General features: G+C 40.4%; 1 protein-coding gene across 1 annotated transcript in view; it reads left to right on the forward strand.

Moving 5' to 3' along the window:
- Nucleotides 1–13,741, forward strand: part of MYO5A (myosin VA) — a 109,625-nt gene that overhangs the window by 23,386 nt on the left and 72,498 nt on the right. Inside the window, exons 3-4 of the mRNA XM_054077382.1 lie at nt 750–921; nt 6,426–6,570. Coding sequence (XP_053933357.1) covers nt 750–921; nt 6,426–6,570 — 317 coding nt within the window. The remainder of the gene's footprint in view (nt 1–749; nt 922–6,425; nt 6,571–13,741) is intronic.

Raw genomic sequence — 13,741 nt, forward strand, 5'->3', positions numbered from 1 at the left:
TAAAATACCTTACTGGAATGAATGGCAGTCTTTGACTCACTCACATTTCTTGTGTAGCAAGCTGAGTACAGCCTTTTTAATCTGACAAGATTAATTTCCCCCCCACATATTCCAGGCTGTGTGGTTATGCTGCACATTGCATGTAATAGAATGAGAATGTTTACCAATTTAGTCACATCACATAGGGACAAGGCAAAAGCAGGTAAATAAAGTGATTTTAGATCTAGAGAAAGATGCTATTAAAACGTCTATATTGGAAATTAATTTGCGTCTGTAAAAATTGTAAGTAGCGTTTTTTTCAGTTTGTGTGCTTCATGGAATTCTGCCAACATTCTCGTGTCATTTTGCTGTGTATGAAGCTGGGTATGATGGAACTGATGGGAATCTGCTTCTGCTGTCTGTTCTACTCCAGAGGAAAATAGTATGGAAAACCTGATTGCATTTATGATATAACTTCTTTTTTTTAATGTAATAAAATGTGGCAGCAAAAGCAAGGGGTTTGCTTAAGTAATAGTCTAAAAAGATAGCATCTCTTTATGGTTGCCTGTTATACATATAGAAAACCCTTTTGAGAAATTTTAAAAGCCATTTTTGGAGAAACAGCTGCTAACTCAAATCACCAGATAATTTAAATCTTGCATTGTGTTTTTGTAACTTGGATGTGTTTTGCTGGAAAGAATGGTTGGAAGGACTGAATGAGGAAACCTAAACACCAACTCTTTCAGCGTATGTTTCCATTTGATTTTCAGGACATAGAATTTTGCCTAGATCCGAAGACGAAGGAACTCCCACCCTTGCGAAACCCTGACATACTTGTTGGTGAAAATGACCTCACAGCGCTCAGTTATCTCCATGAACCAGCTGTTTTACACAACCTGAAAGTTCGATTTATAGACTCTAAACTAATCTATACCTATTGTGGCAAGTACTGTTGTTTCATACCATAATCTTTACAGAGAATGCCCTAGACAGGAATAGGAAAGTTGATTATTGATATGTCTGCCTTTAAGTTAAAGTCATTTTAATGATAGGGCACATTGGGCTGTTCTTACAGAAGTCTGTTTGTGGTTGTTAAGGACATCAAATAGCCTTGAAAGTATTAAGGTTCAAAGAAAATTGACTCCAAAGTGTGTTCTTTTAGCTTCCCAACAGACTCTGCTTATCAAACGTGTCTTCAGCAATTTTAGCTTATCAGTGCGATTCCTGGCTGGTTGGTGTTCCCCTCAGGCTCGCTTAGATGGGCACGAGCTGGAGGAGGGCTTCAGCCAGTGCAGATACTGGCAGCTCACCTTTCTCTTTGGTGGATTTATCCCCCAGCTATAATTGCCTGCCTTTGTGTTGAGCACCTCCATCACTGTTTGGAAGATAGCAGTTTATTTTCTTTTTTGTATTTTCCAATCAGTGCAGCGATAGGAGTGAATTTGTAACAGTGCATGAGCCAATGCTTGTCTGATCACAATTAGGAACACTATTGTTTTTAAAAATATAATTTAACTCACAGTAGAGGTTACCTGAAGTTGTAGTCACCTCTGATATTGTCAAATGGCCAGAATGGGGGGAAATTACTTTAATGATCACTTCATTATATGTGCAGAATTGCAGCTGAGTAGTTCTATTTTAAAAAAAACATTGTGAGATAATTTAGGCTTAAAATTTAGATTTCATACTTCTGGGCTTTTTTCTCTATGTGTATGTGTTTCTTTAAATCTCAGTGCTTAGTCAACTTTGCTAACTGCTAATATGACATTTCAGTGTACTTAAGCTGTGTAAATTTTTCAAATATTTCCCTAGTTTATCTGTTTTTGGACACTGTGCTTGTGCATAACGGAAGTTTAAGTCATTAGTGGATTTTTTACGTTTTAATCTGAGTAAAACAAAACATAATATGATGATGTGTTGCTAGAAACTAGGCACTATAAATTTCTTTCCCAAATGTGTCTAATTAAGGTGAGAACACATATTTCTAGTACATGTAGTCAAATCATCATCAGCATATTCATTGTAGTCCAGTTTATGCCGGCAGAAAACACGCCCTGTGATTTCTTTTTTAATGTATGATTTAACTTTGTCTCTAATCAGACGTCTGTAGGGCAGTCCCAGTTCTTGATATTGTCAGCCAGAGTATACTGAGCTTTCTTGATGTTAAGCTATATCATTAGACTTGCTGTTTATAATTTCATTGTATTCAATGTGGTTTTGCAAACTACAGAGTAGAGAGGTCATGTTGCAATCTGGCCCTTGACAGGTATCGGTTATGGCTGCAGGTATCTGCAGCAGGAATTTGTTCTGTCCTGGTCTGCCTATGGAATGCCAAGGCTTGGATTTTCTCTCGTTTGGTCACTGTTTCAGCCCCACCCATGGTGATGGGTATGGAGAGCTAAGGCAACCCAGCGCGTTAAACATGTTACGATGGACTGACTGTAGGCATTAATATCCTGCCACAGTTTGCTCGCTCCAGCTATTCCTAATCTGTGGATGCTCAGCAGAGTGCATGTGCTCCCAGTTCTGCTCTCAGCAGTGTCCAGACCGCAGGAGACTGAATCAGATGTTGCCACCCTCTGCTTCCAGCTGGCTTTCATCCTCATAGGAGTGGGAGATGATTCATACCCACGTCTCATCCCATCATGCAGTCAGAGCACAACTAGAGGGACAGAATAATTTAGATTTGAAGACACCTCTGGAAGTCTTCCGTGGAGCTCCCAACTTCGAGCAGGTCTGACTAGATGAAGTTGCTCAGGGCTCGGACCAGCTGAAGTATGTGAGTGTTTGTGTCTCTCCAGTGATGGAGATACAGCAGCCTCCCTGGATAGCCGCTGCTGGGGCTGCATGTTCTGGCTGGGAAACCACCTCAGTTCCCACAGTGTAGACATTCTCTCTGTTTGCCTAGTGACCCCAGGGCAAAGCTCTTGATGGGAGAATGCTTTGTGAAAGGGCTTTTGTGCAACTGGAGTCTCATGGCCCGAGCTTGTTAGTCTGAGTTTCATGGTCCTGTGCCTGCTGATACCACCATGCTCCTCCCAGGAGACAGCCTGCCTGGTTTGTGTTTCGGCTGCGTGCAAGCATGCTCTGTGTTTAGTATTTAAGAGGCTTTCAAGAGGAATGTGCTGTCTGGTAGTTTTCTTTTGCCTAGTGCGAAATGTTTTCCCTAGTGCAGCTTTAGTTGTGGCTTTGGCTGGTTTCATAGTTTCTTCTAGGACTGGAAGGCCTTTAGCTTTTCATGGATGGGTCTGCCAAAGGTCCTGGGATAGTGGAGCTTGGTTGGCTGTTTTGCTCCCAAACAAAACACACGTGATGCTTCTGGGAGCTGTGTGGGGGCTTATTAGAAACGTGTGGGGGTTCCTGGTGGTCAAAGTGTGGGTGAAGGAGGTTTGAGGCTACCTAGTGACTTGAGGAATGCAGTGTGCTGTGAATTTATTAGCTAGGGTTGTAGGCTTATGAACGTTCTGTTATAAGGAAAATAAAGTTGATGTGTTGGCCTTTAGAAACCCGATCTCCGTGTGGCTGCGCTGCAACCATTCGCCTTTCAAACGGTTCTGTTAGTTCCTGTCTTGAGTACAAGTTACTTTCCCTGTGTGAAGATCAGTGCTGTAGAGCCCTGCCTGCAGAACGGACTGTATTTGCCTCTTTAATCTGACTCACCCGTTAGCCAGGTTAGTTTAAATACCTTGTGAAGGTGGTTTGAGCTAACCCAGCTGATTTAGCCCAAAGGAGATTAAAAACATTTTAATCCACCAAGAGAATTATGGTAATGTTAATCTCAACCAGCAGAACTAGAACTGGGGTGGGTGGGTAGAATGATGTCCCAGCCCTAGAAATGAATGTAACTGTGCTGTCTTAGTGTAACGTGTTAAATGAATATTCAGTTCTTTAAAATTTCACTTTAAAGTAGTCCAAACTTTTAAACAGAAACCCCTCTGATTTCTTAATTCCAAGTCAGCCTTTCACCAGCAATTCAGAGGTGATTTATAACTTTGCTTTACAGTTGGGAACATGAAATGAAAAATTAATGAAGGACGTTGAAAGTTACGAAGGACAATTTAAATGCTTACATGGAAAAACTGCTTCGGTTGTGGTGAAATTTCAGTGAATACTGCTGGGTAGTTCAAAGGTATACAGTACTGCCTGCTATGCAGAAGAGCAAACTTTAATTTGAATTAATAAATTATTTATGTTAATATCCATTTTGTGCACAGATTGTAAATACATTCAAGATAAAAGAATTAGACACACTTATTTTGACTGTTGATAAGAAAAATGGCAAAAAGAGTAGCCAGAGTTCAATTTAGTGTAATGTAGGAACAAAACCACACATAGATCTGACTTGGGAAAGGCAACAATATTTCTTAAAATAGCAATATAATTTAGTGGGGATAAAGAGAAGTTATATATAAATTAATCTGGATTGTAGTCCCATGAGACAGACTGATTTAGAAGTTCCACAGAAGGCATGCAATTCCTAACTCACTTGGTTTTGGATATTTCCAGATGGTAGTTCCTTCTTAATTTTACAGTTCACTACTGAAGTTAAGTGATTTAATGTGCTGGAGACTTGTCATGAGGCTGCTTGTTTTGAATTCAAGAGTTCATTTTTGCTAACACAGCCAAAAGCAGGAGAGAATTGTCTGCAGTCTTGTTTTTTTTTACTGTCTCTTTGATTAGACTTGCAAGCCTGGAAGACTTAGCTCGACGTCGTGGCCTTACTTAGCTTTTTATTACTTTTTCTCAGTTACAAAGGGCAAATGTTAAAAAAAACAGCACCAAAAATGTTCCTTGAGTCTGCTAGTACCGAGATCCCTTCCCCTCCCTATTCCCCCTCCTCTTTTTTGGCTCATCACTACAGCGTTACAACTTGGCATACATTTTATAGAGGGTTTTTACTTAAGCCCGTGAGTCATTTTGCTGAAGTAATGGCTGATGGAAAAACACTGGTTCTACTTCCATAGGCGTGTCTAGACCATAAAACTTGCTGTATAGTTGAGGAAGTAGATCAAGGTCTCTCACTTCTCTGTGTGAAAGATACTCTGTTGTTGTTTATTTTTTTTAGCTCTAGTTTGTGCTTCATCTAGAAATGTGTGACAGTGTTTAAATATGGGATGATGCTCCCAGCAGCAGTGCCGGACTGTGGAAGCCTTCACTTCCCTTCTCCCAGCTTTTCCATGGAAAATTTCTTAGATAGACATCACAACACTGTAATCTGCACAGAGCAGAACACTGGGATCTGCGCTGAGGAAGTCTGTGTGTGTGCCTTTGAATTTCTGAGGAAATTTAGAAGCGAGTTGAGTGCTATGGAAATGCTTCTGGTGGAGTTTCTTCAGGGATGGTTTGTCCAAGGAGTGGGTGTAGCATGCTTGCTATAGTCACTCTGCAGCCATCTGCACCTGGATTGTCACTTCTAGGCACCAAAATATCTTTGTCAGAAGAAGTTCTATTTTTAAAACATGGTCACAGTTATTTCCCCTCCTCCCCATATCACATTGTCAAAGTGAGGAGGAATTGCCATGTCAAGAGAGCACGGTTTGCCTGGCACAGCTGGGTCTCACGTGGTAGTGATCGGTGTTTTCAGTCCTGCACAAAACAAATAAGTGTCCCCTACCCATTGTAAATGCCACAGGAGAGAAGGTTATAGGTAATCTTTGTGAAATCATCTCTGTGGGCAGAGCAAGCCTCATTTCTCATGAAACAGAAAATCATACCAAAAGCATTTGAGATCTCACTTTGTATGCAGGAAGGATGAACAGAGTGAAATTTAAGTCTTCCTGTGTGGGGAGACTAAAAGAATGGCAAGAGTTTAGAAATGCTGTAGTAATAAGTGGTATGAAAGAAAGGCAGATATGTGTTTAATTGGAATGGAAGAACTAGGAAGTTGGAAGTGTAAGTACGATGGGGTAAGATGAGGGGTTTATGATGCCTTCTAGAGTTGTAATTACTTAATTTCCTGATGTGATTTTGTACCACTGTGTACAAGTCCTATGAAATATGTCTACATATATTTTTTTGATCCCTTTGAGGAGGAGGTTGTCCTGCCTGACTGGTAGAGATGCACTGGAACCCAGGTTACACCATGGCTCTACTTTGTTGCTTGTTACAAAAGCTGAAGGTGTTATTTCTGAGCACAGTAATGGCTGAAGGGTTAAGACACTTCATATATCCAAACTGACAGTCAGCGAGGCCATGTAGTAGTTGTAATTCACAACTCACATTATCATTTGTAATTCAGAGTAAATCACAGGGAAGTAGAAGATACATTCATTGTTTTACTGCACTGAGCAGGATGTGTTTCAAGTTGACGCGCTCCGAGTCTCTTTGTTCCACACATGATAACTTTAGAAAAGGCAGACAGAGAGAAAAGGTAAAAGTTGTCCCTGATGTGTTTCCTAAAGTAAGGTGGAAGTAAACTCTTTTCTTTTGTTTCATTTCCTTTGTAGGTATCGTTTTAGTGGCCATAAATCCTTATGAACAACTGCCTATCTATGGCGAAGATATCATCAATGCATACAGTGGCCAAAATATGGGGGATATGGATCCCCATATCTTTGCGGTGGCGGAAGAAGCGTATAAGCAGATGGCGAGGTTAGTAGACTGTGAGTCTTAAGTCTGTTGCTTTTCTAAAAGGAGTAGGACTTAAAATTTCAGTCTGGTGGCCTTCTCTTTCATTTGTAGCTCATAATATTTTGGAAGACTTGGCTTTTATCCAGTATTTTAGTACATCTCACAAGAGGATAAGTTGCCTAAGTTAGTCAACTGTAAAGCATTATCAGTGCCGTGGAGATCGTGGCCTCTGACAGGTAACAGGAATAGCCAGGGATCTGGTCAGTATTTAGGTCTAAAAATAGCCCAGTGCTTTATAAGATTATGTTGTTTTAGTTTGACTAGCAAACTGTAGAGATATTTTATAATCATCTGTAGATTTTTAAAGAGGAAGGTGCCGGATTCTTAACTATTTTGTACTTATTTGGGATACTGACAACAGAGAAAATATCGCTTGGCTTATGAGTGCAGTTATAGGCTCCTAGTCCTGTTGGTAAAGTCCCAGCTACATAATCTGCCTGTGGCTATTGATTAGAATTAAGAGGGAGCAGAGAGATGACTGCACAGAGTGCCTGAAAACGGTGTCTCTAAGGGCACTGTAACAGCTGTGCAGGAAATCCTGATTTCTTAAAATATTGCATGAAAATGAACTTGTCACCCAAGGCGAGTGGTTATTAGAAACTTCTTCCCCTCCACCCCAAGAGCCTGCCAATTTGAGAAGCTTTTGAAATATTTCATTTCTAGGATAAAGATCTTTTGGGCTACTGTGTCTTTTTTGCTTAACAAGTTGGTTCCTGATACCCTCACTGGTTAACTGCAAGCTATCGATAATGGTTTTCCTTGTTGACAATACAGCCCATGATCAAATTTATCAAGTAAAATGGTGGCAGATCTCTGGATTAACTGTGGGGCCCTCAAGCCGTACAGCAGGAGGTGGAGGCAGAGGGAGAATGGGCTGAAAATAATAAAATGTGCATCTTTGAAATTAGCTATCTGTTCATTTAAGTATCTGTACAAGAGCTAAAATGAATAAAATGCTCCATACGCTGTGAAGTTAGTGAGCGCATACATGAATATGGTGATTCACAGTGCCTATGTTAGAGATACTTTCAAAAGAAAATGGTACAATACAGCGCAGCATTTCATGACTGAGGGTAATTTTGAAATAGCCAGTGTTTCAAAAATACTCCATATCTGCACTATCGAACAACATTACTTCCTTTTTGCTAACAAAATAGGCTTGTAATTGGGTATGGAAACAGGAGGGCAAAACTGTGGGTTTTGACAGTCACATCTGCGTTGTGGCTCTTTCAATCTAGATCACTTGTTCTAGAAGACTTGCTACTCGCGTCCCTCTAAAAGCTCTTTAAGAATTTATTAGCCTTGCTTGATGTCTGAGGCACGGTACAGTGATCTGCAGTTCTGTGTCAGTGATGGATGTAATCCAAATTCCCAGAATTTTTGTTCTTAATATTAACGAGCAGAATTAAGAGGTTGGAGGGGGATCTCTCTCCCCTGGCTGCCTCTAACTACAGTCTGGAGTGGGTTTACCTCTTAACCTCTGTTGATATTTCAAATTGCTGCATTGCCGGTGTTCTGTGTGCTTGTTAGCTGAAGCCTGTGCGGAAGAGATTTCCGTCTGCCACCATCTGCATTCTCTGCTGTCAGAGGAAGACTTGGAGGGCTGAGATTTTGGCTAGAGGTTCTGCTGTGGTTTTTCCTTTTAGTGTTAATTGCTTGCTCTTCAGCTCTCGCTGCACCTCCAGCAATTCTGCTGTCCTGAATAACAAGAAATGTGGCAGAAGTTCCTTTTTGAAACAAATGATGAGAAATTATATAAGCGTGGAACTGATCTTGAATAATCCTTTTGCATTAATGAATTAATTCCTTTGTGTGTCTACAATGTTAGAAACAATTTGTGATTCTTTTATGGATGTCTGACAGTACTTTCATAGGTGCAAAATGAAAGCTGAGCACACAATGAAAATGAAACTATTCTATGCTGAAGTAACAATGTCATTGTTTATTTTCTCAATGTTTGTTTCCTTTTATCTCTATTTTTTTTTTTACTTGTTTGTATTTAAGAACTTTCTCTGTCCTTTGAACATACTGGGTTTGCTCATTGAATTTCATTTCTTAATGCTGTTTTCAGTTCCTTAGTCAGTTGTCCTGACCTTTAGCTTCAGTGATGCTTTCTATACTCTGGACAATTCACCTTTCACTCCCAAATTATGATGTTAAAGAAAAAAAATGTGCAGATTTACATTTCTGCACCTGGTTACTTAAAAATGAAAATTAGATTGTCTGTTGCTCTTTCATTAGCACTTTAATTATTGCATTGAATATTCATATGGTATCTATCCGTACAGCTACAATCTGCATTTATGCATGTGAGATTTATTTTTCTGTTGTTTGTGATCTTTCCTAACTCCATATGTAAATGATCACTTGAATAATTGGTGGTGATGCTTCCATAAGGCATCAGTGAGCTCTTCTAAATATTAACTCCTCGGGTCGCCTTGTTAATTTATAATTTAATGATTTAGATTTTTTTTTCTTGGTGGCTTCATTATATTACTTCATCTACTGTGGCTGAGAAACTCTTTCCGTGTGCGTTGTTGTAACAAGATGGTATTTGTGATCTTCTTCAGCCAAAGAAAACGCCCCATAACAGCAGTCAGGAAAGGTAGTGGTTGTACATTAAGTATTTGCATCATGTCTTCTGAAAAATACAGTGCAAAAAATGTTGGCGTCTTGAATGACAGAGCTCACATGGAGCTCACATCTGGCTTGTGCACAAAAAAGGATATTTGACAGCTGCTGGGGGTTAATTGCAGTATAAAGCAGCAAACAAAGATACCTCCGTTTCTGAATTTTTCTGAATTTTTCTGCATAGAGTAAAATGATGTGGTGTAGTGTACCTGTTTGGGTGTGCATTATTTCCTCCATCAACAGCAGTTCTGTCACCAGTTTCCAGCGGTGAGATCGCATAAGGGAATGTGGCTCGTCTTCGCTCAGTCTTTGCTCAGTAGCTTCTTGTCTTTTCCAGCACAGGAAACTGTGCACAGATCTCATTTTGGATTATTATTTCTTCCTCCCCTACTCATCTGTATCTTTCTGCCTTTTTCTTTCCATCTCCTACAGCTCCTCTGCACTGACTGACAGCTTCATTTCCAACACTTTTCTTCTGCTGTGCCCAAAAGAAGCAATTTTATTTACCAACTGCATTTAAATTGTGTTAGGCTTTGGGTTACGTACACCTCATACTTCCCAATGACATTATTGGTTTGGGTTGTGTGGTCCTCCAGACTGCTCCAGAGGAGCAGGAGATGTGCATACGAGCGTGTCCATGCGGGAGGGAGCAGGATCAGTCGGATGGGGTCCCGTCCAAGGGGCTCCCTCCTTCCACAGGGCTTTCACACAGCGTGGTTTGGTGGCTGCTGTGGCTCTGTAGCAGAGCAGTAACAGGCTGTGCTTGTGGAAGGGGCTGGGACCTTCACTCGGAGGCCTCTCCTTTCTCACAGACAGACAGTACACTCTTCATGGATAGGTTGATTTATTTGAGCGAACATACACAGGTTTGGAACAATGTTGAAGGCAGACGAATGATTTGAAAGGAAGTAAATTATTACCAAAGAACTTACTTTTGTCTAAGAAACATACACCATAATGTCAGCATGGGGGTATTTGCATGTGTTAAACCCTCTGACCTACAGTGCATGTCACTTTCGTAAGTCAGAATTACCATATTAACAGTAAAGAAGTTCAGTTTTCACGGTTACCCCTCTGTGGTAAATATGAAAATTGAAGCAAAGCATCAGTTGGCAAGTATTTGATTTTTTTTTTTTTTTTTTTTTAACTAAAGCATTACAACTTCAATAGGAATCATAACCACCAGCGGATGCAGCTTATTCTCTTTGTAATACAGCAGAAGATTCCATTTTTAACTGTATGGTTTGCAGTAAGAGGAGATGATGATTATACTCTTGAAACTGTTAAGAATTGCACTAATGTATGAGACTTGAAGATTATCAGTTTCCTAACACTATTAGGGAAAGAAGTTCTAAATCGATCTTACACAGGATCCTTTCCTCTGCCGAGTAAGGGCATGTTGTGGTAATTAAGATAATGTGGTTCTTTATCACCAATTTGATCTGTTTTGTTCCATTCTGCTCGACGACAGATGCAGCAGAGTTCAGTGCTTTTCAATTTAATAAATTAACTTGGAAATTTCCTTCTGATGAATTAGTAAAGTTGTTTAGCAAAGCACAAGCTGGAAGTAACGTTTGCAAACAGAATGACATACTGCTGAGATTACTATAAAACTCAAGGAATATCAGGATGGAAAGCAACAGTGTTTAAAGTGTCAGTCTCCAAAGTTTTGCTTTTTCTGTTTGGAGGACGTATAAGGATGTACTCAATGTTACTGTGTATCTTTTTCAGTACATTATCTTTAATAAGCAGGCTGTCTTTCTGTTTGTCAGATTTTCAGCATGTGTCTGATGGCTCTCAGCTACATGAAGATCTTTTTGCTATCGCATTTTGTTCAAGAGGAAGCTTGGTGAGCTGATGAGTAGGTGTTTCGAAAGCACCTTGACTGACAGTCTGCAGTTATCCCAAGCATCCCGGGATGATGTCCTATTACGAACACGCACATTAGATCAGCTGCTGCTTTGCTTTTGAGCGTCTGATAAATGGATAGTTTTATTCTCCCCTAGCACAAGTTGGGAGGGGGATGATTAACAACCCATGATAGATCTTCTTCATCCAGTTATGAAGTGAGAGCCTGCTTTGGTGGGCACTGTACGAACACAGAGCAGCCTTCAGTGGCTTACAACTTTGATATACGACGTTTTAAATGAAATATTTCCATTGAAAAGAGATGATACTTTTGGTGCTCTGTTAGAATGAACAGGGAAGTTGTCTTTTCTGGCTAGAACAGGTGATATTTGGTATTGCCTTTTACACTTTGCAGCTGAGTATTTATGACGTTACGGTTACAAGACAGCAGATGGGGTAATCAACTTGATGTAACACCGGGGACCTACTTGTCTGAGCAGTGATAATTGTGAGGCAACCGAAGGGTTAAGTATGGTCATAGCTAGAGTTCATGTGAGGTGTCCTGCTGGTCACTAAGCAATGAGCTTTCCTAAACTACTGCAGAAGTGACCTCTGACTAATCCCCAGATAAATCAGTTGCATAGTGCTGGCTCATCTTTGTGCTTCTCTGGAGTGCAGTCTGTTTTGCAGCATGTCCTGACCTCTGTTTTCTTCATTTGCATATATCCAAAGATGTTACTGTCAATTCATTACCTTTTCACCTTTTGCCATTTTTACAGCCCAGAGTTGTGTTCCATGGATACAATTAAAATGGCAAGCGGTGCAATTTGTTAATTAAAACCAAAAATACCCAGTACATTTATTCGTTAGAGTATGACATAGAGAGTCATACTAAGCTATTTTACAAAGCTATTTTACTAAGCTATTCTTGAAGAGATCTAAAAGATGCTTAAGAACTTGAGGTGTTTTGGAGTGGCTGAGTTTGCAGCTGAAAGACTTTAGAGAATTCACCTTGTGTGTAATAATATTTCACCTTTGCAACAATATTTCCATTTTATAGGTTAAAACAGACATGGGGAGTGGGAGAGCAACTTTGACAGTTCTTCAAGGCAGCAAAAGCAAAGCAGCAGAGCGTAGAGCCCCTGAATTGAAAATCTTGACCCAGTATCTAATGACTTGATCGTACCAGCTTGATAATAAAATATTTGAGAACAGAGTATGTAATTGATAGTGCTGCAGTTAAATGGGTTTCCTGGTAACTTTCTCCCAAAACTAGTTTTCAATATAAAAAATAACATACTGTATTTTGCACGCCTACATTTCCTTCAGCATTAAGGGGTCTCTGTGCCAGATAACATACATTTCTTAATAACGTTTGCCTTTCACAGAAGGCTTCATATCTTCCAGGTGCTTTACATGCATTCACCGAAGTCTGTCTTCTCTAGTATATCAATTTCTGCTTGTATAAAAGACAAGTAAGGCAGACATGGTGTGCTGTGGCCATGCCTGGATCAGCTCAGAGCTGGTCCTGGGTGCTGAGCTTCCAGCTCCTGGTCCTGTGCTCAGAATCTCCTTTTTTTCCCAGCAGCTAAAGAAGATGTCACTGAGAAGTGCTGTTAGGCTTAAAAAGCAGTTAAACTGGAAATATATTTAGAAATGTGGTTAAAGGACATCGTTTGTTGGCCTAGTGTTTCAAACCTATTAAAAAGGAGTGATTTTACAAAGACTTAATTTACTGCTTAGACAGAAGGAATTGTTGTGACTCAGGATGCAGCTGAACAATCCACGGAATTGTTAATGCATGGTGTCAGTGAAGGCTGGGAGGTGTCAGATCCTACAAGACTCTTTCTTCAGCACGAAATGTGGCTTAGGAGAGATACAAGGATTAGACGCCAGATCCAGATAGTCAAAATAAACCAATGGGTACAGAGTGTGCAGGTGGAACAGCCCAAGAAATGGGGCTGCTGCTCTGCACAAGAAGCAATGCTTCCTCCTGGGGAATAGTGCTAGAAACTTGCTTGTTCTTTTCCCTCTCCTTCAACACATCATCACAGAAGGGTTCAAAGCACTTTAGTCTATAATAATAATAATAATAATAATAATAATAATGCTCTGGAGTGTCTCCAGAGAAGAGCAACAAAGCTGGTGAGGGGGCTGGAGAACAAGTCTTATGAGGAGCGGCTGAGGGACCTGGGATTGTTTAGCCTGGAGAAGAGGAGGCTGAGGGGAGACCTTATTGCTCTCTACAACTGCCTGAAAGGAGGGTGTGGAGAGGAGGGAGCTGGGCTCTTCTCCCAAACGGCAGGTGATTGGACAAGGGGGAATGGCCTAAGGCTCCACCAGGGGAAGTTCAGACGGATATCAGGAAGAAATTTTTCACAGAAAGGATCATTGGGTACTGGAACAGCTGCCCAGGGAGAGGGTGGTACTGCCATCCCTGGAGGTATGTAAAAGATGGGTAGATGAGGTTCTCAGGGATATGGTTTAGTGGCAGATAGGAATGGTTGGACTTGATGATCCAAGAGGTCTTTTCCAACCTGGTGGTTCTATGAGTCTATGAATCCTTAGCATATATGTAGCACTTTGCACATTTTGGGTGTTTTACAAGAGTTCCCATGTTAATCCACACAACAGCCTTTTGATTATGGAAAAA

This window comes from Cuculus canorus, chromosome 12 (assembly GCF_017976375.1).
Source record: "Cuculus canorus isolate bCucCan1 chromosome 12, bCucCan1.pri, whole genome shotgun sequence".
NCBI classification, from domain to species: domain Eukaryota; kingdom Metazoa; phylum Chordata; class Aves; order Cuculiformes; family Cuculidae; genus Cuculus; species Cuculus canorus.